Consider the following 23,451-nt stretch of genomic DNA (forward strand, 5'->3'; position numbering starts at 1 on the left):
TTCTCAAAGTACAAGGATTATACTAACATGCAGCATCTTTTGTTAGGACTGGTTGAGAAATATCACTTGGTGGTCCAATTCCTGCTCTGTTTTCTGCGCTGACACGGAATTCGTATTCATTTCCTTCTAGTAGTCCAGTTACTTTGCATCTAAGATCTGACACCGGTTTCTTTGAAACTCTAATCCATCTCACACCTTTCTTTTCTCTTCTTTCCAGATGGTAACCTGTTATCTCGCTGCCACCATCATCTATTGGCCTCTTCCAGCTCACTGTCACAGCATTTTTGGTTACATTTGATATTTCTGGTTTGCCAGGAGGACCAGGAGGGCCTAGGGAAAGAAAAAAAAGATGTTGAAAAATATGAACATTTTTATACAGATTGCAGTAAATTTATTATATAACTTATTGGCCACTTTTGCTTACCAAATCTGTCCACCATTTTAACTGGCTCTGACTGAGATGGTTCTCCTTTTCCATACTGGTTCACAGCTGAGACACGGAATAGGTATTCATTTCCTTGAATAAGTTTAGAAACAACGTGTCTACAAGACTGAATGTCTTCAGCAACCTGAGTCCATAGCAACCGGCTAGTTTCTCTCTTTTCAAGCACATAAGACTTGATTGGGGATCCACCATCTTCTGTAGGAGGCGTCCATGTGAGAGTAGCTTTTTCAGCAGAGACATTACTGACTTCAATTGGTCCAGGGGGACCTGGTACATCTAAGACTTTCACATGCACATGTTCTTGTTTAGTGCCAAAAGGATTAGTTGCAGTGATTGTATATTCACCGGAATCTTTTCTAGCAGCATACTTGATAGTAAGGGTAGAAGAAGTTGGCGTTGATTCAATATGAACAGTCTCCAAAGGCTTAAAGTCTTTTCCTGCTTTTGACCAGACTGAAGTTGGAAGTGGTTTGCCTAGAATACTTATAGCAGATATTGCAATGGTGTCTCCTGCTTTCACAGTTAGGCCATCCTTGATAGTTGGATCAATAACAATAGTTGGTGCCTCTGTAAAAAAAAAAAAGTTCAGGAAATGAGGATGAGAACATTTTAAAATTAATTGAATAAGATGTGATATATATGTATATATGGAAAACATACCATACTCATCCTTGCATGTAATGGCTCCTGTAGATTCAGATGGTGGGCTAATGGCTCCAGCAGTATTCTTTGCTCTAATTCTGAAGTCATATTTTGAGCCTTCGTAAAGGTCAGTTACTGTAAATGCACATTCAGGAACATTGACATGATTTGCTTTCATCCAGGTTTTGGAAGGTAGGTCACGTTTCTCTACTATGTAGCCAATTAATTTGTGTCCGCCATCATATTTTGGTTCTGTCCAGACCAAAGTTACTGAGTTTCGGGTTACGCTGATAACTTCAGGTTTCCCAGGAGGATCTGAAAATAATAGCAACAGAGTACAGGAGTAGCAACATGGATATTACCATTTCTAATTAGAGAAAGAGATAGATAGATAGATAGATAGATAGATAGATAGATAGATAGATGGATGGATGGATGGATGGATGGATGGATGGATGGATGGATGGAGGGAGGGAGGGAGGGATGGATGGATGGATGGATGATAGAGAGATGATAGACAGAGAGATGATAGACAGATAAGAAGGGGGCAGGGAGAGAAAGATATGAAAAAAAATAACTTACCAATTGGATCAAGAGCCACAATTGGTTCAGATGGTAGACTTGGTTTCCCAACCCCAGCTAGATTTATTGCCATTACTCTGAATTCATATTCTAAGCCTTCAGTTAGTCCTGTCACTCTGAAGTCTTTCATTCTTAGAGGAGTCTTGTTTGCTCGCTTCCACAAAATGCTGTTTCTTTCTTTGAATTCGAGGTGGTAGCCTACCAAGAAACAAACGAACATTGCTTATTATTGTAATAGTATAAGTACCAATGAACTGATAAAAATCAGTATTTTTCTTATAACATCCTTTACATTTCTAATCTTTAGGCAGTTTAGCCATTTGCATCTAAAATTCTGGATAAACTTTCCTCATTTTCCTCTAAAATACCTGTCTCATTACCATAAATTACCTGGTAAGTTGTTATTTGCAAGTTGTATTCATTTATTTACATTAAAAATCATTTAAATAAATACATTTAAAATGATGCAAAATCTGATTAAATATTTTTTTCATTCTAAATATAAATAAGAACTATTGTTATCCATGGCCAGCATTTTGGTTTTTTCAGTTACCTAGTGTGCTCAAAACTATGAAGAGGGAAAAGGTGAGTTAATTAAAATGTATTTTGGGGAACTAAACTTTGGGGAAAGTTTAGGTAAAATGTATCTCAAAAGGTATACCTGTTATTGGTGAGCCACCTGTCTTCTTAGGGTCGGTCCATGTCAGAGATGCAGAATCATGCCTAACCTCAACAATTTTGGGTGGTGGCGGCGCATCAGGAACATCTAGGAAATGTGAAAAATTAGACTCAATCACACAAAGATGCAGTGGAAGCGCCACCCTGCCTATAAATGACTACAGAGCAACTTCATTACTTACCAAATGGATGCCTTGCAATTACAGATCCAGATATTAGACCTTCACCTACACCGTATTTATTTTCAGCACTGATTCTGAAGGAATATTCAGAGCCTTCATGAAGTCTTGTAACTCTAAAGGTGGTTTTCTGCACAGCCGAGGCACAGGTCACCCATTTATTGTTCACATTGTCTCTCTTTTCGAGGATGTAGTTCGTGATTTCTGACCCGCCATCATCTTTGGGAGGACCCCATTTTAATGTCATAGCATCGGCTGTCACTTCTTCAAATTTCACAGGGCCGGTTGGAATTCCAGGTTTGCCAACCACTTTTACAGAAATCGTGCCTTCTTTAGTACCGGCAACATTCTTCAGGGTAATTGTATATTTTCCAGCATCATCTTTATGGCAGTCACGAACAAGGAGGGAAGTGTTCACTGCTGTCGCTTCAAAGGCAACTCTTCCCGTCTGTGTTAGAGGAAGGTCTTCTCCTTTCTTCCATGTCACAGTTGGTACCGGCTTCCCTTTAATTGGGATTTTCAGACGGAAAGAGCTTCCTTCTCTAGCCAAATAGCACAAGCCTGGGAGGTCTCTTAAATCAAGATCAGGTGCCACTATAAACCAAAGAAAGCAAATAATTACAAGTTCAGTCCAGACAATAGAATAACTTCCCTTCCTTTTTGCTCTTTATTTATTTATTTATTTCTTTTAACAACCCTTCAATCCCTTACATCGGGGTGGAGTCAGGGTGACTGAATGGAGCTAAGCGTTTACTGGCCAGATGCCCTTCCTGATGCCTATTTGTAGCTTGCAGTATATATTTTCTCTGTGTGCCTAGAGAGAGAAATATCTGCAGTTACCTAGGATCGAACTCATAGCCTCCTGATTATGATGCGAGAGCTCCACGTCTAGGCCACCACACTGCTCCCTATTGCTCTTCAATAAATAAGTGAAAAGGAAGAATTCTCTATAGTTTTGTTACTTTTGCTGTAAAACATATTGGCATGAAAGATCCTTTCTTCACTAAACACAAGGCTCACAAGCACCATATGCATGATAAACGAATGGCTGTAGGTATCTACTCACCAATATCATCCCTTGCCAGCACGGTAATTTCATTTGGTGTCCCGTACCCAGCTTCATTCTGTGCTCTCACTCTGAAAAGGTATTCTTTTCCTTCTTTCAAGTCTTTTGTTGAATAGTGAAGATTCATAGATCTCATAACTTCTTGCCACTGGTTTTCACCAGTCAGGAGCTCAACAATATATGCATTAATACGACTTCCGCCATCACTTATAGGCTTTTTCCAATTTAAATTGCAGGATGACTTTGTGACTTGTGGAGCTTTTAAGTCCACAACAGGCCCAGGTGTTTCTGATTGAAACAAGAAATATATGTATATACTTACATTAAAAAAGGCTCTAAATAAAATTGGAAACTTTAAGAGACAAGAGATTTTTAATAATTGAGGAAGAGAAGAATGATCTTACCTGAAGCTTTGACAGCATCGCGAGTTTCACAGGGGTCACCTATGCCATATTCATTTTCAGCAAAAACTCTAAAGAAATAGGATTTGCCTTCTTCTAAGTTAGAAACCCTAAAACTAGTTTTTGGACATTCGGTAGCCACCGTAGACCATGATTTTCTTTCTGCATCACGTTTTTCAACCACGTAGTTCGTCACTGGGCTGCCACCATCTATTAGAGGAGGCTCCCACGAGATAAAAGCAGAATCTTTAGATGCTTCTTTTACAATCAGATTAATAGGGGGACCAGGAGTATCTGCATTAAAACAAGCGAACACAACAATGACAATTATGGACCAAAATAAACAATGCTTTTGCATATAAAGTCAGAAGAATTTGTGACTTAGGAACTATTGGGTTTTGAAAAGATGCATGTGTTTAGACAGATAAACAGTTGGCACTCACCAAGCACTTTGACTACAATGGTATATGACTTTTTGCCACAGCTGTTCTCTAAATGCAAGACATATTTCCCAGCATCGTATTTATTGACATTTTCACAACGCAGGAAAGTATCAAAATCAGTTGTTTTGATGTCCATTCCTGGCCGGTCTCTTATGTTGGCATCCACTTTAGTCCAAAAAATCTTTGGAGATGGTCGTCCTCTTACTGGCACATAAATCCTCATTGTGACTCCAGCCCGTAATACTAGAACTTTCCTCAATTCAGCATCAAGTTCTCCTTCAGGTGGAACTGCATTTCAAATAGAAGATTAAAAATATATCAACCGTTTGAACGAAGATTGGAAAATATAAAATGAATGAGGTAAGGCGAATTAAAAATAGCAAAATGATGGTTAGGAAGTACAAAGAGAAAATTACTCTCAAAGGTCTTTCAGACTTCCCTTCAAAGTTTCAGACAGCATGCTATTTAACCAAAGCAGAGAGAAGCTTCTCGCAATATGGCGAGTGGTTAAACTGCAATATTGCAGGCTGACTCTGCCCATAGTCAGGAGTTCAATCCTGATTGGCTCAAGCTTGACTCAGCCTTCCATCCTTCTGAGGTCAGTAAAATGAGGACCCAGATTGTTTGGGGCAATATGCTGACATTTGTAAACTGTTGAGACACTGCTGTAAAGCACCATAGCAGTATAAGTCTAAGTGCTATTGCTATTTTATATTCTATTTCTTCCTTCCTTCCGTACAGAATCTTGAATTAAGCATATCTCTCATCACTCCAGGCTTCCAATCAAATTGGGATATACCAGTGGTTCCCAATGTGGGGTCCACATTCCACAGGAGAGGAATTTGATCTTTAATGGGGGCAATTTGAACCTTGCTTAAACCAAGTTAACGGTCTTTTAGCCTTCCTCCGCGTTAATAGAGTTCACTTTTTGAGTAATGTAAGAATTATATGTCACAGGGGAGCATCAGGATTTTTAAAATGCTTAGGCCAAAAAAAGGTTGGGAACCACTGGGATATACACATGCTATAGTGTTGCTGTCTAGGTATTTTCCATGATGAATACTATGTTTTATACTAAAAAAGTATTTTGTTATTCTTAAATCCCACCTTCATTATTTTTATAAATAACTCGGGGTGGCAAACTTAGCTAATACTTCTTCCTCTTCCTATTTTCCACACAACAGCAATCCTTAAGGTGTGTTTAGCTGAGAGAGATTGACCCAAGATCATCCAGCTGGCTTTCATGCCTAATGTGGGACTAGAACTCACAGTCTCCTGGTTTTTAGCTTAGTCTTTTAACAACTAGTCCAAACTGCTTCTTGGAAATATATCTTCTGTGTATCATTCAGAAAGGGGAAAAAAGTTTTCTTAAAGTAGAAGGGCAAACAATGTTTTCAGTAAGCAAAAATACCGATATTATTATGGTTGGCATGAAAAGTAGGGAGTTTTACGTTTAACAATATTTTTAGGAACAGAGAGGTGTGGATTGTTTTATCATTGTTGGGAACTGAAAGACAAGGGTTTCTATAACAGGTTCACATGAATTCACAGATTGAGCCTTTCGTCCTGGATTAAAATTACCAATTCAGGTTTTTTTCAAAGTACTCACTTAGAATATCCTTGGCAAGGTGCTTATCGGGCACATCACTTGGGTCACTGTAGCCAATCTTATTGACCGCATAAATGCGGAACTGATATTCTGTGTTCTCTGTAAGTCCGGTTACTACATAATGCGTATCAGGCAAATTCTTTGGCAAATTGCATCGGACCCAGTTTTCTGTGTCAACTCGTTTCACTTCAACGAGGTAACCAATAATGGGGCTTCCACCATCATATGCTGGTTTGCCCCAAGACAGGCTGATAGAGCTACGTGTACTATCCACAACTTTTGGGAATGCCGGGGGCCCAGGAGGATCTGGGAATAAAAACAAAAGCACATTTATAAATATGGCAGAAACATTTGGACCTAGCAATAAAAAATAATAATGCGTGGGCACGTGCATGCACCTGTGTGCACCTATCAACTTACACTGAGGATCACGAGCATATGCTGCCTTAGATGGTCCACTCGGTTTGCCTGGTCCAGCTTTATTGAAGGCAATTACTCTATATTCGTATTCTGTTCCTTCTTGGAGTCCAGTAGCCTTTATTGTTCTTTCAATGACTGGCTTTCTATTCACTTTCGTCCAGTTAATAGCTTTGGTTTCACGTTTCTCAACAATATATCCAGTTATAGGGGAGCCACCATCATCAGCAGGCGCTTTCCAGCTGACAGTCATGAAGTCCTTTGTTATGTTACTAATTATTGGTGGATCACAAGGCCCGGGTACATCTGAAAATAAATTGAAGTGCACTTAAGCAGTTGTTAAGCTATAACTCCGTAACAATCGGACTGAAGGAGTTACTAAGATGTGCTTACCATATGGGTTCTTAGCCACTGCATTTTCAGTTAAGATCGGATCGCCTACTCCGTATTTGTTCTCAGCAGAAATGCGGAATTGGTACTCGTGTCCTTCAATCAGCTTCTCAACACTGCAGCTCGTGATTGGGACATTCGCAGTGACTTGAGCCCAGTTGGGTCTACTCGTTTCACGTTTGTCAACAATGTAATTTGTAATGTCTGACCCTCCATCTTCAAGAGGAGGTTCCCAAGAGAGCATGGCTCGATCTACATACATATTTGTAATCTTCACTGAAGCTGGAGGACCAGGTTTGTCTGGAAAACACAATTGTTTGACAGTGAAATTCTAGTTCCATCACATTTAAACAGGATAGCCCAGTTCTCATTCATCTTTAACTTACCTAACACTTTAAGCTTTATAGTTGCCGACTTGGAACCACTTGCATTCTCAGCAGTAATAGTATAATCTCCTGTCTGCTTTCTAATGACGCTGAAGAGCTCCACGGTAGACAGGTTTCTCTTGGTGGTGATCTTAATTCCTTCCACTGGTTTTAGAAGCTCCCCTTCTTTCTTCCAAGTAATAGTTGGCATAGGTTTGCCATAGACATTTGCTTCCAGGCAAACATTGGTTCCAGCCTTTGCTACAAGTAAGGCTTTCATACCTACCCCAAGCTCTATCTTTGGTGGTACTGAAAAGTTAAAAAAAGAAAGAAAGAAAGAGCGGTGAAGACTATCTGTGAAAAGTATGAAGCTTAGCTTTTATATTAGATAATAAATTCCTTACCATTTTCCGCCTGAACAGTGATTGGATCTGAAGGTTCAGAAGGCGCACTAATGTTTACTGCTGTTTTTGCTATTGCTCTGAATTGGTACTGAGCATTTTCCTCCAAATCAGTTGCAGTGTACTCTTCTTGAGGGATTTGATGGGGAATAGAATTGCACCGGACCCATTTAGCACCTGGCAGCTTACAGGCTTCAACATAGTATCCAATTATCTTGCTACCGCCATCATGTTTTGGTCTTGCCCAGACAAGAGACACAGTACTCTTCGTCACATCGATAACTTCAGGTTTACCAGGTGGATCTAAAATAACGAAAGAGATATAGTTTAGCTTCCATGTAACTTGCTTATTTTAGCCTCCCTGTAGTTCAGACTCCATTTAACACTGCATTGTTTTAACAACTTCATAAAACCTAGAGAATAAAGACAAAACAAGCTGTGGGCATGATCTAGAAAACATAAAATCTATTGAGTAGAACAAATATGCTTGACTCTCCTTTTGAAACTTTTGAGGTTTTGAATATATTTAATATTATAAATGTTTGGAACAAGACTCAGCATGAATGCTAACAACTTATATTAGTACTCTAGCGAAATATATACAAAATGTTTAACTTACCAATTGGTGTTCTTGCAGTCACGTAATCTGTTGGTTTGCTAGGCTTGCTTGCACCTGCTTTGTTCAGAGCGTAGATTCTAAATGTGTATTCTAGCCCTTCAATTAGGTTTGCACATGGATACTCTGTGGACCGCACAAGGGTATCATTGGCCTTGACCCACAGCAAACTGTTCCTTTCTTTACGTTCAATTAGATAGCCAGTTATTGGACTGCCTCCATCACTGTCTGGCTTATCCCATGCTACAAAAATGCAATCCTTGTTTACTTTGGTAACATGTGCATTTTTGGGTTCACTGGGAACATCTGCAGTAAAACAGAAGATAGATTTTTAAAAATAATGCTAGCAGTATTTCAGAAATATCCCGATGGGGACAACAGTATAAATGGACAGTCAGACATACCAAATGGAAACTTTGCAACCATCTTATCAGATTGAAGTGGCTCAGAGATGCCAAATCGGTTTTCAGCCCGAACACGGAACATATATTCCTGACCAGGGGTCAGTTTTCCAAGTCTGCAGTTTGTTTTCGTGACAGAAGCTACTACAGTTATCCAATCACCACGACTGACATCACACTTCTCAACCACATAGTTAGTGATGTTACTACCACCATCTTCAAGTGGGATGTGCCATGACAAACTACATGCGTCAGCATCTATATCAGAAATTTCAAATGGTGGCTGAGGTGGTCCAGGGACATCTATAGAAAGATACAAAAATATAGATACAAATTAGTATACATTTTGAGAAACACATAACAGGTAATCATGTAAGAACTTCTCAAACTCAAGAGAAGAAAATCAAGCATACCCATGACGATGACTTTGATTTTCTGAGTAGCTACTCCGGAGCTGTTTTCTGCTGTGAGGCTGTAATAATCACTATCTTTCCTAGTTACATCTTTAATAATAAGAACCGAAGTGCTCTCTGCTTTATGCACTGCCAGGCGACTAGAAGTAAGCACATCTTGGTCTGCTTTCATCCATTTACAGGTTGGTTGAGGTTTCCCGTAAACATGTGCCTCAATTCTGAGTTTCTGTCCAGCTTTTAGACTGATATGATCTGGCATCAGGATTTTAGGTGGCACTGCAATTAAAATTCAACAAAGGAGAACTGTCATTCGAGGCAAATAAAATGAATGAACAACTCAGTTACTTTATATTTCACATGTGTAATTCTGAAAAAAATCTTCAACCGATGTCAGCAAAAAGGTCTTTTTAAAACTAAATCTCATGCTCCTGCTAATTTTCATGATCTGGATAATAGGAGTGACCTATGTTGGGTGCATGGAAGATGAACAGGCTTCAGCTCAACCATAGCAAGATGAAGTGACTTCAGGTTTTAGAGCTTCCTGCACTGGATGATTTTCCATCTTTAAATCTGCGTGGGGTAATACTACTCTAGACAGAACCAGCACACAATTGGGTATTCTTCTGGATTCATGGTTCCTGTTCAAAGATCAGGTGGCAGTCAAGGCAGGGAGGTAGCAACTGTACCTTTTCATGGATCAAGAGGCACTACACACAGTCACTCATGTTTTGGTCACCTCTGAACAGAGTATAGCAATGAGCTATACGGAGGGCTCTTCTTGAAGAACATCTGGAAGTTTCAGTTGAATCCAAAATAGAACTGTGCACGCAAACCTCATTATGCTGTTGCTACACCTTTGCTCTGCAAGCTTGGTCTAGCTTTTGGGTGCAATTCAAGGTGCTGATTATTACTTATAAAGCCCTGCATGATATGGGGTCAGGGTGATTAAAGGAATGCTCTACTCTCATTATCTTTACCTCTTTTATTAAGTCAGGCAAGAGGGCTATGCTCCAGGTCTCATCGATCAGAGGCTATCACCTAGTATTGTGGCCCCCAATTTTGCACCCAAAATCAGGGTGCAATTTTGGGGATTGGGGACTCCTGATATAGTGGAACCCAGTGAAACGTGCCTTTTCTGTACCTGTACCTGTCCTCTAGAATATCATATCACCGGAGGTTAGGTTGGCCCCAATAACTTGCAAAGCCTTAAAGATTTGGCTATTTTCCCAGTCTTGTGTCTCAGGAGAGCAATTGAGCCCACAATCCTCGTGCAGGGATTCTTTGCCAGCCACTTGTATGTTTTTAATTGATTGTGCTAAATATTTTTATACTGTTTTTAAAAACCTTATTAGCCACCATAGTTGCGTTAGTAAGCTTGTTGCCCTATAAAATGGTTTCAACAAAAGATATCAATAAAAATATTTGACCATAATTACTTACTGAGTTGTTCTTTGACTTCAAACATGCCTTCTGTTTCTTTTGGTAAACTTACTCCAACAGCATTTCTGGCAGCCACTCTAAATTTATATTTCTTCCCTTCTTTTAGGCCAGCAACAACAATGTGAAGATCTTTTACAACAGAGTACTGGGTCCAGTGATCATCAGCTTGCCCTTCTTGTTGATATGAAATAATGTAGCCATCAATTTTGGAACCACCGTCACGCAGTGGTGGCAGCCATCCCAATGTAGCACTGTGCTTGGTAATTTCAGTCACTTCAAGTTTCCTCGGAGGATCAGGCGGGCCTTAAAAATAAAACAGGGAAAAATAAAAAGGAAAATATAAACATTCTAAGCAGCAGTTGTTTGAATCGAATAGTTTCTAAAACATTGCAACTTCTTATGGCTAATTACCATATTCTTTAAATTTTTTAACAATTTAATCCAGTTCAACTTTCTACCGAATAAATAAGTTGCAAGAAAGTGATTTTAAAACTCTGTAGTAGTGTATATTTGGACTCTTCTGTTGAGTCCTGGGCTTCTACTCTACATTCTTACCTTTGTAGGGCTACTGGATAGTATATACATTATGTAAGCAATCCAGTATTTTTAAAATTGTTTTAATGCGTGAAATTCATCATGATGATTCTAATAATCATAGTAAAATAGACTTCTAAATATTGTTAATATATGCTTTCACTTAATGTACTACTTATATACCCTGTTTTCCTCAAATTAAGACATCTCCAGATAATAAGCCCAATCGGGCTTTTGAGCTCATGCGCTAAAATAAGCCTCCCCCGAAAATAAGCCTTCCCCGAAAATATTGCAACACAGCAGCAGCCATGAGGTGACCATGCTTGCTGCCTCCTGCACCTCAGAAATAATAAGAACTCCCTGAAAATAAGGCCAAGCACTTATTTTGGGGGTCAAAAGAAAATAAGACCCTGTCCTATTTTTGTGGAAACATGGTATTGTGCTCAAATACTTATTATTTTAGTGGGTATGTCAGTATTGTAATTTGTTGGGGAGATAGCTACATTAATAAATACTTACTTAGTGGATCTGTTGCCATGGTTGGCTTTGGTGTATCCGTTGGAACGCCTGGGCCATATTCATTGACTGCAGTTACTCTGAAGAAGTATTCGGTACCAGGCACAAGATTAGCAACTTTGAAACTAGTCTTCTTTATATCTGAAATAAGAGTTCCCCAGCTTTTTCTATCAGCCTCACGCTTTTCCAGAATGTAGTGTGTGACAGGACTACCACCGTCATTCTCAGGTGGTGTCCATGAAAGCTGGCATGTTGTTTTAGTGACATCAGAGACCTTGAAGTCTGCAACAGGTCCAGGAGTATCTATGAAGAAAAGAAAGGGTATAGGTACAGCATTAACCAATCTTCAGCAGTTTGTTAAACCAAACAAGGCAGCAGATTACTATCCCTGATTATCCCTGGTACTTACCAAGAACGCGGACATTGACAAACACTGCTTTTTCTCCAGCAGGGTTAACAACGGTCAAAGAGTATTTGCCGGAGTCATCTCGAGTTGAATTAGGAATGACACAGAAGGACATTGTGTCAACCAAGTCAACCTGGCCCTTTCTGATCACATTATCAATTCCAACTCTCCTCCAGGTGACTTTAGGTGCTGGTCGTCCTCTAACAATAGCAAAGAGTCTGATGGGGCATCCAGCTCTGACTATGAGTAATTTCCTCAGGCTAGCATCCAAATCTATCTCTGGGGATTCTGAAAAGTAAAAGTAAAAGAGTGTTGTTTGTGAAAGTACCCAGCAAAGTAGAAAATCAGTAACACATAATGTAATGGTTGATTGGGAAAATTACCAAGTATTTCTTTTGGAGAAACAGCTTCTTTCAAATCAGCTGGAGGACCAATGCCAACCTGATTTTGGGCAGAAACACGGAACTCATATAGTTCTTTCTCATCCAGACTCGCCACAGTAAATTCTGTATGAATGACTTGCGCTGCAACATTGCATCTTTTCCATCCTTCATCGGGACCAGCTTTTTCAGTTTTTGGCCTCATTTCTACCACATAACCAATAATTGGAGCACCACCATCATAAAGTGGCTTTCCCCAGCCAAGTGTAATAGACGTCTTTGTGCTATCAACAACCTTAAGATTGATGGGAGGACCAGGTGGTTCTGTAAAATATATCAAAATACAACAATAAGCGATTCAGTGGGTTAAACAGAATATTCAAATGTTAATTCAATGTTACATGAAAGATCATTACCTATTGGGTCTTTTGCTACTGCTGGCCTTGAGGGGAAACTTGGTTCACCAATTCCAATTTCATTTTCTGCCTTCACACGGAATTGGTATTCATATCCAGGAATAAGATCTGTAACTTTCTTGCGTCTTTCTGGAATTGCAGTTTTGGTAACAGGAACCCATCTTAGTGACCTCTTCTCCTTTTTCTCTAGGATATACCCTGTGATTGACTTTCCACCATCATATTCTGGCGGATTCCAAACTACAGTCATCTCATCTTTGCTGACTCTTGTGATCTCTGGAGGATCGGGACGGCCAGGTCTATCATATTTTGTTTTGGCTATAATTGGCTTAGTCTCTGTTGGTGGACCAGTGCCCATTTTGTTTTCTGCACGAACCCTAAAGATATATTCATTCCCTTCTATAAGATGTGATACTTGCACAGAGTCCATTATCACTGAAGAGGAATATGTGGTCCAGATCATACGCTTGCTTTCACATTTCTCTATGATGTAGTTCTGTATTTCACAACCACCATCATCTTCGGGTGGATCCCAGCTGACTTTACATCTGTCAGTTGAAATATCAGAGACTTTGAGATTTCTTACTGGTCCTGGTTTGTCCAAAACATTTACAGTAGCATACGCTACAAAGCTACCAGCAGGATTAGTGGCTGTTATAACATATTTACCGCCATCAGTACGTCTCGATTTTGCAAGAAGCAACTTAGATGAATTTGAAGTTGTTTCAATTTTGACCCTGGGAGATTTGGATAAATCTTCAGTATCCTTTGACCAAGAAACCTCTGGCTCTGGCTTGCCTTTAAGCCCTGCTTCAATTTTAATGGGTTCACCAGCTTTCACAGTAAGTACTCCCGTCAATTTCAAATTAAGTACTGGCTTTTGTATTTCTTCTTTAACAACAACTTCACTTGTTTTTACCCAATCGCTTTCTCCCCCTTCATTCTTAGTTTGAACTCTGAACTGATAAATTTTATTTTCAACACATTTGTCAACCATATACTGTGTTTCCTTAATGCTGCCTTTGTGTACTCTTTCCCATTCATCTGAATCCTTCAGTTTTCGCTCAACGTGATAAGATAAATTGGGACTACCACCATCATAGTCTGGCCTTCTCCATTTCAGATGCACAAATGTCTTTCCTGTTTCTGCAATATGAAGATTTTCAGGCTCACCTGGCCTATCAATTGGATTAATGGCAAGGATTGGAGTCTTGGTCTCGACAACTGGGCCTGGACCTACTTTATTTTCTGCACAAACACGGAAGAAATACTCATGATTTTCTATGAGATGTGCTTTTACCATCCTCTTAGTAAGATCAGAAGAGACTATTGACCAACCTTTCTGATTTGGTTGGCGATATTCTACTATATAATTTGTAATTTCGGAGCCACCATTATCTTCTGGATTCTCAAAAGAGATCATACAAGAATCCTTAGTGACATAGCTTATTTTCAGGTTCCTACAAGGTCCAGGTCTGTCAAGTACATTAACAATGGCTGATGCTTGGGCATGTCCACTGCTGTTTTTAGCTGAAATAATGTACTTGCCGTGGTCTGCTCTTGTAGATGCTTTAATTTGTAGCTCTATGCGTGGAACTTCTTGAATTATGTCAGTGCGCTTATCTTTTGTCAGTATTTTGCCTTCTTTTGACCATGTTATGTCAGGCTCTGGTCTACCTTTCACTCTGCCTAGGATCTTTATTGTTTGGCCTACTCTAACTGTAATGACATCACGGCAGGTCACATCCAGTTCTAGCTCTGGAGGAGTCAGAATGTCTCTAGCAAGAACTGTTTCAGGCAATTCTCTAGGTTCTCCCTCTCCAACAATATTTGCAGCTTTGATACGGAATCTATATTCATTTCCTTCAATGAGCCCAGGTACTGTAAAGGCACATGGTCTAATAAGATCATCTTTATTAATTCTATTCCATTGAGTTGTTCCACTTTTCTGGCATTCTACGACATATCCCAATATAGGGCTACCACCATCTTTGAGTGGTTTTGTCCATACCAGTTCAGCTGTTTCTCTGGTCTTATCTTTGAGCTTTGGATTAATTGGAGGCCCGGGAGGTGAAAGAGGACGTGTTGCTTTTATTGGGTCCGAAACTGGAGATGGTTTGCTTAGGCCAACACTATTCTCTGCAAAAACACGGAATTCGTATGTGTTGCCCTCATAAAGGCCTGTAGCTCTGAACTTCAGATCAAGTACTGGTGATTTATTTACTCGTATCCATTTGCCAGAAATTTCACGTCGTTCAAGAATATATCCAGTTATTGGACTTCCTCCATCAGACTTCGGTATAGTCCAATTTACCGTTGCAGCGTTTTCAGTAATATCATGAACTGTTGGTTTACCAGGAGGAGATGGTGGATCAAACATAGCCTTAGCAACTGTTGGTTGAGAATCAAGAGGTGGACCAATGCCTATCTTGTTCTCTGCACGAACTCGGAAGATGTATTCAGCACCCTTCTGTAGCCGTGGAATTTTAAGTCTTGTTTGACCAAGGGATGAGCAGACCATTCCCCAGGTTTCTTTCTTTGACTCTCGCTTTTCAACAATGTAATTAGTTACAGGACTTCCACCATCATCTTTAGGAGGCCGCCAAGCAATAATCATGTGATCTGCAGCGACTTCTACAATATCAATCGGGCCAGTAGGAGGACCAGGAACATCCAAGACGGTTAAATGAACAGCTACAGTTTTGCTTCCAGCTAGATTGGATACTGTGAGTAAATATTCTCCAGTATCTTTTCTTGTACAACTTTTAATAGTAAGAACCGTTGAATAGTTGTCAGTATCAATTTTGTAATTGCCTTCTGATTTGATTTCAGTATCATCAGTGACCCACTTTGCAGTGGGAATGGGTATTCCTCTCATGATCGCAGGGAATCTTACTGCGCTGCCAGCCTTGACAACAAGCCCTTCTATTAATTTCACATCTAGCTCAACAGATGGAGGCACTGAAATAAAATAAAAAAAGAAAAAAATGTTACCATGTGGTTTATATTAGTAATTAAAATAGGCAATAATTACTAATAGGATGTATGACATCCATAAAACTAGAAATTACCTATCTTTTCTTGGCACTCAATGGGTATAGTTGTGTCTGGAAGACTAAGACCCACAATATTTTGGGCTTTCACACGGAATTTGTAAATCTTTCCTTGTTGCAAGCCTGTAACAACACATTCTGGCACTGGGACCGTCTTGAATTTCGTCCAGTCCTCTGTTCCTTCTTCTTGGTATTCCACCAAAAATCCAGTTATTTCAGCACCACCATCGCGATCAGGCCAATTCCAAGCAAGAGATACCTCTGTCTTGTCAATATCTACATGATGTAAATTCTTCGGTGGTCCAGGTGGATCTTATAACACAAGAAGACAGTAAAATCATATTTCTGCTTTTAAACATATAAAAACATGCAGGTAACTTTTGTTAAACATGAAAATTGATAGGTCATCCGTAAAGGTGTATTTTCTAAATCTATTACATCAGGCATGTCCAAAGTGCGGCCCGGGGGCCAAATGTGGCCCTTTTTCAAATTTCAAGCGGCCCGCAGCCTCTTCTCCCCACTGGAGTTATTTGTTTAGTCTTTCATAAAATACTGTATTTTTTGAAGTATAAAGATGCATCTTTTTCCCCTCAAAAAAGAGGCTAAAAATCTGGGTGCATCTTATACACTGAATACAGCATTTTTTGCCTCCCAAAACTCTGCCCCCTTCACCAAAATGGCTGTGCATAGCCTTTAGGAGGTTTTCAGAGTGCTCCTGGGGGCTGTGGAGGGCATAAATGAGCAAAAAACGGGCCATTTTTTGCTCAACTTTGCCCCGCCCCCCAGCCCCCAGGAGCACTCTAGAAGCCTCTTAAAGGCTATTCGTGCCCTTTTAAAAAAAAGGCCCATTTTCGTGGGAGAGTGCAAAAACTTTTTTTTTAATTTGCCTCTTCAAAATCTTGGTGCGTCTTATACTCCGAAAAATACGGTAGTTAATTCGCATTTAATGTTAAGGGTTCAAAGAATGTCAGGCTGAATGATCGGCCCCACACATTTTCACCTCACGAAATCTGGCCCTCCTCGCAAAAAGTTTGGACACCCCTGTATTACATTCTACATTGGTCAGATTATATTTCAAGTGCCATGTCCAGTTCAGGACATAGGTCTTTAAGAAAGTGCTGGAGAAACTGGAATAGATGGAAAGAAAGGCAAAATAAACACATAAATAAACAAATAAAGCTTTATGAGGAGGTTTTTATGGAATTAAAAATAAGCTTTATGAGGAAATTTTTTTTAAAAAAACTGGGCATGTTTATCATTAAGAAGTTTGAGGAGAAATGGGACTATCAGATAGCAAAAGTGGGTGATTTAGAACAGGGGTGTTAAACTCACGTTGTCACCGTGATGTCATGTGATGCATCAGGACTTTTTTCCCTTCACCAAACCAGGTGTGGGCATGGCCAGCATGTGACGTATCTGGCCCACAGGCTGGAAGTTTGACAGCCCTGACTTAGGAGAAAGTCAAATCCTGTTCTCTATCATATCAGAATGTAGGATATAGATCAAGGCTCTTAAATTGCGGGAAGTTATATTTTGGCTGATGGTATGAGATGTTTGGCTGGAGCCAATTATTTAGGAATGTAGTGAGCTCTCTTTTTTACCGGATGTGTTATAGCAGAGTATGGATAGCCATGTGCTTTTATCTGGATTCCTGCAAGGGGATTAGACTCAGTGAGTCCAGCTACTCCATAGGTCTGTGCTAATATGAAGATGCGTATTACATACTATGGATTAATATTATTGCATAACCAGCATTTTTTATGAACAAAATAATAATAATAACAACTGAAGTAGGCTTACAAAGTGGATCCATAGCTTTAATTGGCTTGAGAGTTTCAACAAAAGGTCCTCGTCCGTACTGATTCTCAGCAGCAACACGGAAGAGATACTGAGTGCCTTCCATAAGGTATTTAGCCAACAGACTGTGTTTCTTAGAAGAGGAGGATATTGCTAACCACTGAGCAGCAGCAACATCCTTCCTTTCCACGACATAGTTGGTAATGACGGAGCCACCATTGTCCTCAGGTTCCTTCCAAGTTAGGTAACAAGAATCTTTTCTAACTTCACTCACTTGAAAGTCCCTAGGAGGCCCAGGTTTATCTGGAAAAAAAATATTAATAAGCAACAATGATTCATTGAAATTCATTTGATAGATTTAATAATATCTGTCATTACTCCTTTAAATAAAAAAAAAGGCCACCTAGGCCCGTGATGGCGAATCTATGGCACGCGTGCCACAGATGGCATGCAGCGGCCTCTCTGTGGGCATGCGAGTCGTTGCCCCAGTTCAGCTCCATTGCACATGCACATCTGCCTCCCACCGGCCAACTGGCCATCGGGTCTCTGCTGTGCATGCGCGGGGGCATGGGCCGTGTGTAGGGTTATGTGTGTGTGTGTGTGTGTAGGGGGCACACACACATGCATGGGATGCATGCGGGTGGGCTACACACATGCATGAGGGGCAGGGCTGGTGTGGGAGGCCATGCATGCATGTGTATAGGGATGGGGCACATGCAGATAACTGCATGTAGATGCACGGAGTCAGGGCGCATGTGTGGTGCCACACATGCATGCATGGGGTGGGTACATACATGGGAGGGTGGATGTGCATTGCATTTTGGGGGTTTGGGCACGTGCACGCACTTTGGGCATTCGGTCCATAAAAGATTAGGCATCACTGACCTAGGCTAACAGAGGTAACTGAATAGCCCTGTGAACTTTTCATCCCCAAATTTGCAAAGGGATATGAAAATGAGACGGAAAGAGTCAATATTCTTTGCTCTTTCACTACTTGCTCCTGCTCCTTATCTTATTTACCAATGACAATTGAAAATCATATTAGCACAATTACCTAGCACGACGACTTTTACTGAAACGGTCTTTGATCCAAGAGGATTCTCCACCGTCAGGGAGTAAATTCCTCCATCTTCATGGGCAGCGTTACGTATCTCCAGTTTGCTACCAACACCTGTAACTTCAATATCTGCTTTTGTAGAGACTTCCTTATCTTCTTTCTTCCAAGTCACTTTTGGGAATGGAATTCCTTTAATGATAGCACTGAGTCTCAGTGTAGTTCCAACTTTAATATGTTGTTCCCGTGCCATGTTAGCATCCAAGATTAACTCTGGAGGCTCTGCAAAAGAGGTTTTTACATTCAGAAAGCATCCATGTCATGTATTCATTTAAAATGAATAAAATTTAACGTTCTGCTTACCAAGTCTGTCCTTGACTTCCACTGGATCACGGACATAGGCTGGCTCTGATTCACCTGCTGCGTTAACTGCCAGGACTCTGAATTTATATTTAGTACCTTCGGTGAGGCCAGTTACACTATATTTAGTATCAGGGCAAGAATCAGCAGTAAAATTGGCTTTCTTCCATTCCTCATCTCCAACCTTTTGGTATTCAACAAGGTAGCCTATAATCTTCCCTCCTCCATCGTGACGTGGTGGTTGCCAGGACAAATCCACTGAACTTTTAGTTTTATCCACCGCTTCTGGATTAATCGGAGGACTTGGCTTAACTGTTTTAAAAAAAGAAAGCAAACAGCAGTCATGAGAAGAGAAAATATTTGTCTGAAAATGCTGATTCAGAGAAGAGCAGGTAAGGAAGTGTTTTAAAACATACCAATTGGATCTTTAGCAAAGATTGGTTTTGATGGGGGGCTTGGGTCACCAATACCAATTTCATTTTCTGCTGCAACCCGGAATTCATATTCACATCCTTCAAGGAGATCAGGTACCCTAAACTGGGTATCTGGATAAATAGGTTCTTGTGTAACTTTCGCCCATCGATTAGACATGGTTTCCTTCTTTTCAAGGATATACTTGGTTATTGGTTTCCCTCCATCACGTGGTCTGTTCCAGGTAACTAATGCAGAATCTTTGGTGACATTCTTAACAATTGGCTGCTCTGGTGCATCAGGAACACCTGAAAAAAAACATATTACTTTTTAAACTCATTTATAGAACAATAGGTATATGAATTATGACGTAAGACTGTGGCAGGTAAGTAATTAAAATAGATTAGAAAATAGGTGACATACTAAAACGATCCTTGGCCTTCATTTCATCAGATATCAGTGGATCGCTTATGCCATACAGATTTTCAGCATAAATTCGGACAACATAGTCTCTTCCTTCCAGTAATTTAGGAACTTTGCATGTTGTTTTGACACTTGCTGATGTAACTGGCATCCAGAGATCTCTGTGAGCATCTTTCTTCTCAATAATATAATTTGTAATTGGACTGCCACCATCATCCAAGGAAGGTTTCCAGGAAATAACAAAGTGGTCTTTATGTACTTCATCAAAAATGACAGGGCCCACTGGAGGTGTAGGACGGTCTGATGAAAAGCATACAAATATAAATGTAAAAAACACACAAACAATTCAGACAAAAATGCACAGATTTGACAACGCTCAAAGAAGGTATACAGTGCTAATTTCTAACATGTGTGACAACTGATAAAGCTAAATATATTGTCTATTTGCTTTATGTTAGCAAATGAAATGTGTAATTCTTTTCTCAATTTACCAAACCTGATTTATTCTTAACAGGGTATACATCAGCGGTATTTTGCTACTTTAACAAAAGCAGAGTCAATCACTTGGGAACTAGAGCTGAGATATGTAACCTCATGGATTAATCAGATAGAATATTTAGGATAAAGTAAATTCTGCATTGCTTAAGTCTTGCTTGCAGAATCTAGAGGGCAGCCATTGGGGAATGGTGCACTAAAAAAATAACTGATAAAGAGGCATGAAGAAGGAATTAATTTCTAAAATGTAAGTACTTTCTGATCTGTATATTCTAGATGTAAAACCTATTTCAAAATCTGTTTTCTCCTGCTCATTTAGGAATCCTCTTGTTTACTGCTCTGCCAGGCAGTGGACTACATTTCTACTCCAAAGACCATATGGCCTCATTGCAAAACACTTGAATTACTTTTTGTTGAAATAAGGTGATTCTATTTCTCTGTACAATCTCGGTATAATCAGCGCCTTCAATCTTTCCAATCCAGGAAAAAAAATTCAGAGATAGGGTTCTTTTCACAAGAATCTTATTCTTACATATTTTAATTTTAGTCTATAAATTAGTGTATAAGTTAATTATCAGATAACTGAGAAGTATTAGACCAACTGTCCCATCCTGTTAATGTAATTCGTCTTGGTTTCTAAAGTGGCCACTATACCATTTGGAATGAGCATCCTCTTACATACTGCTTTTAACTTTCTGCAGCTCATTGTTAATTATATGAAAAAGACCCACAATTTTCCAAGTCTAATTTGGTTAAAATTCATCAGGACAACATTGTTAGATTAGCAGATTTCCTTGTTCTGTATTCTGCCAAATCCTCTGTCGTGCCCACACATCCTTTGAGTTCAGGCACTGTTCATTCATTCATTCATTCATTTTTATATAGCTGCCCATCTCACCAAAATGCGACTCTTTTTAATATGAAAAGAAGCAATTGGCAGAGGCACCTTATGGTCAATTCATCTTTCAAATCAGCAGGAATTTATATTTCCAATCTATGCTATAATTCAAAGGACACATTAACAATGTCAACTCGTGAAGCTTTCTGACCTGCTCCTGAGTTGCCATAGGCAGGGGAATGGGGAATCAAGCCTCGCAGCTGCATTGAGGAATTTGCACCTCAGTCAAAACAAAACACATCCTAGTCAAGGCCATCTCCACAGAAACCAGTAACAGCCGGAGGGAATGACTTCTATGACCCACAAAATTGCTTTATTGGGGAATGTGACTGATGACACACCTTGGGGGAGGGGGAAATGGGTCAGAGGCAAGGTGCGAATTGAGTGAAGTCAGAGCTGGCTTCACTTGATCCATGCCTAATAAGCAACTGGATTTTTCTTGAAACTTTGCTTGAGGCTCCTGCTTTCATTAGGGCAAACAATTCATATGCGTTTTTAATTATACTCAATCAACTCTCACACAGATCTTCCAAGCAAATATTGTAAACCGAGTCCTAGAACAAGACTTACCAACAACAGTAACTTGACAAAATCCTTTTCTTGATCCTGAACTGTTTTCTACAACAACACTATATTTGCCTGAATCTTCACGGACGGATTTTAATACACCCAAGCAAATTGTAGCCGGAGTAGTCTTGATCACAGTTCGTTTGTCTTCTTTCACCGTGATGTCATCTTTGTACCAAGTAATCTTTGGTGCTGGCTTGCCTGAATATCGGCCAGTCAGACTGAATGCTTCTCCTTTGCGGACTGTCAGTTTTTCTCGGATATCAAGCTCAAGCTGAGGAGGAGCTAAAAATATTGTTTAAGAAAAAGAAAAGAAAAATAAGCATTTAAAAAGTAATAATAATGGAAATCAACCAGTGCACCCTAGTGGGGTAGCTTCCAGAGATCAAACTTACCAATTTCATCCTTGCAAGTGATGGGTTTTGTGCAAAATGAAGGTTTGCCTTGTCCCACAATATTGCAAGCGCTCACGCGATACTCATAAGTGTCACCTTCTTTCAATCCTTCCACAGTATATTTCCGATCAAGCATTTTCTCTTTTGTAACTCTAGTAAATTTATCCTTTCCAATGAGTCGACTTTCCAAAACGTACATGGTTATATCAGAGCCACCATTATACTTGGGTGGGTTCCAAGTCAGTGTAACAGACTCCTTAGTTACTGCTTTTACTTCAAGATCCTCAGGCCTCTCAGGCACGGCTAGAAATTAAAAAAAAAATACAGCAGATTAAACACATATTCCTAAGACTATTTTTATTGCAATCTTTGCTGACAAAAGATTAAGATACATACTGATCGGGTCTCTGATTAGGAGCTCGTTTGTCGTCTCTATAAAGGGGCCCATGCCAATGATATTCTCCGCTGCAATGCGGAAGAAGTATGATTTGCCTTCAATCAATCCCTGCACGGTGGCATTTTGTCTAGTGACAGTGTAAGTCACTGGTGTCCAAGCTCTGTGATCTGCTTCCCGCTTTTCAACAACGTAGTTGGTAATAGGTGAACCTCCGTCGTCTTCTGGAGAAAACCATGTAAGTTTGCAAGAATCGTTGGTTAGGTTTTCCGTAAGGAATGGAACTCCAACTGGGCCAGGTACATCTGTTAAAGGAAACAAGAAAAAGAGAAATGTAAGCAGGATGAACATTTGCCACCAAGAACTAAGATCCACAAGAACAGTGAGATAAAGACATTCAGCTTTTTGAAGTTTACCTAGCACATCAACGATAATAGTCTTCTTTCTTTCTCCCCCTGCATTTTTAGCAAGGAGCGTGTAGATACCCTGGTGATTTCTTTTGCAGTTCTTTATGACCATAGAAGAACTGATAGCAGTTTCCTCAATTTTAGCTTCCTCCGGCAGAGGTCTTTCATCCCTGCTCCAAGTAACAGTTGGAGGTGGCTTTCCTGAGACATAAGCTATAATGCGGATGACCCCACCGGCATGAACAACAATTCTGTCTTTTACGTGGGCGTCCAGTTGGAGATCAGGAGGAACTGTAGAAAAAAAGAATGCATTTTATAGATGCCATACCTTTCGAAAAGGAAACTGGAGTAGATAGGAAAGAAAAGTATAAACAGATACAAAAATCCTGTAACCATGCCTAATTTCTTCTCCTTTTCAACAAACAAAACTAATTCTGGAGACCATCTAAATATGTGT

At 39.8% G+C, this 23,451-nt stretch overlaps 1 protein-coding gene across 1 annotated transcript in view; it reads right to left on the reverse strand.

The window, feature by feature from the left end:
• The window catches only part of TTN (titin), a 311,080-nt gene that overhangs the window by 49,105 nt on the left and 238,524 nt on the right, over positions 1 to 23,451 (reverse strand). The window contains exons 265-296 of the mRNA XM_081956298.1: positions 23,004 to 23,285; positions 22,590 to 22,892; positions 22,194 to 22,496; positions 21,802 to 22,083; positions 19,839 to 20,138; positions 19,421 to 19,723; positions 19,008 to 19,316; positions 18,645 to 18,926; positions 17,594 to 17,893; positions 15,812 to 16,105; positions 12,741 to 15,701; positions 12,328 to 12,648; positions 11,948 to 12,232; positions 11,542 to 11,841; positions 10,489 to 10,791; positions 9,049 to 9,324; positions 8,639 to 8,938; positions 8,238 to 8,540; positions 7,622 to 7,921; positions 7,239 to 7,526; positions 6,856 to 7,152; positions 6,466 to 6,768; positions 6,046 to 6,351; positions 4,437 to 4,724; positions 3,997 to 4,287; positions 3,593 to 3,880; positions 2,530 to 3,120; positions 2,331 to 2,435; positions 1,670 to 1,867; positions 1,106 to 1,402; positions 425 to 1,012; positions 28 to 330 (exon numbers count right to left, since the gene is read on the reverse strand). Coding sequence (XP_081812424.1) covers positions 28 to 330; positions 425 to 1,012; positions 1,106 to 1,402; positions 1,670 to 1,867; positions 2,331 to 2,435; positions 2,530 to 3,120; positions 3,593 to 3,880; positions 3,997 to 4,287; positions 4,437 to 4,724; positions 6,046 to 6,351; positions 6,466 to 6,768; positions 6,856 to 7,152; positions 7,239 to 7,526; positions 7,622 to 7,921; positions 8,238 to 8,540; positions 8,639 to 8,938; positions 9,049 to 9,324; positions 10,489 to 10,791; positions 11,542 to 11,841; positions 11,948 to 12,232; positions 12,328 to 12,648; positions 12,741 to 15,701; positions 15,812 to 16,105; positions 17,594 to 17,893; positions 18,645 to 18,926; positions 19,008 to 19,316; positions 19,421 to 19,723; positions 19,839 to 20,138; positions 21,802 to 22,083; positions 22,194 to 22,496; positions 22,590 to 22,892; positions 23,004 to 23,285 — 12,450 coding nt within the window. The remainder of the gene's footprint in view (positions 1 to 27; positions 331 to 424; positions 1,013 to 1,105; positions 1,403 to 1,669; positions 1,868 to 2,330; positions 2,436 to 2,529; positions 3,121 to 3,592; positions 3,881 to 3,996; positions 4,288 to 4,436; positions 4,725 to 6,045; positions 6,352 to 6,465; positions 6,769 to 6,855; positions 7,153 to 7,238; positions 7,527 to 7,621; positions 7,922 to 8,237; positions 8,541 to 8,638; positions 8,939 to 9,048; positions 9,325 to 10,488; positions 10,792 to 11,541; positions 11,842 to 11,947; positions 12,233 to 12,327; positions 12,649 to 12,740; positions 15,702 to 15,811; positions 16,106 to 17,593; positions 17,894 to 18,644; positions 18,927 to 19,007; positions 19,317 to 19,420; positions 19,724 to 19,838; positions 20,139 to 21,801; positions 22,084 to 22,193; positions 22,497 to 22,589; positions 22,893 to 23,003; positions 23,286 to 23,451) is intronic.

Source organism: Natrix helvetica, assembly GCF_964273705.1.
Source record: "Natrix helvetica genome assembly, chromosome: 1".
NCBI lineage: Eukaryota > Metazoa > Chordata > Lepidosauria > Squamata > Natricidae > Natrix > Natrix helvetica.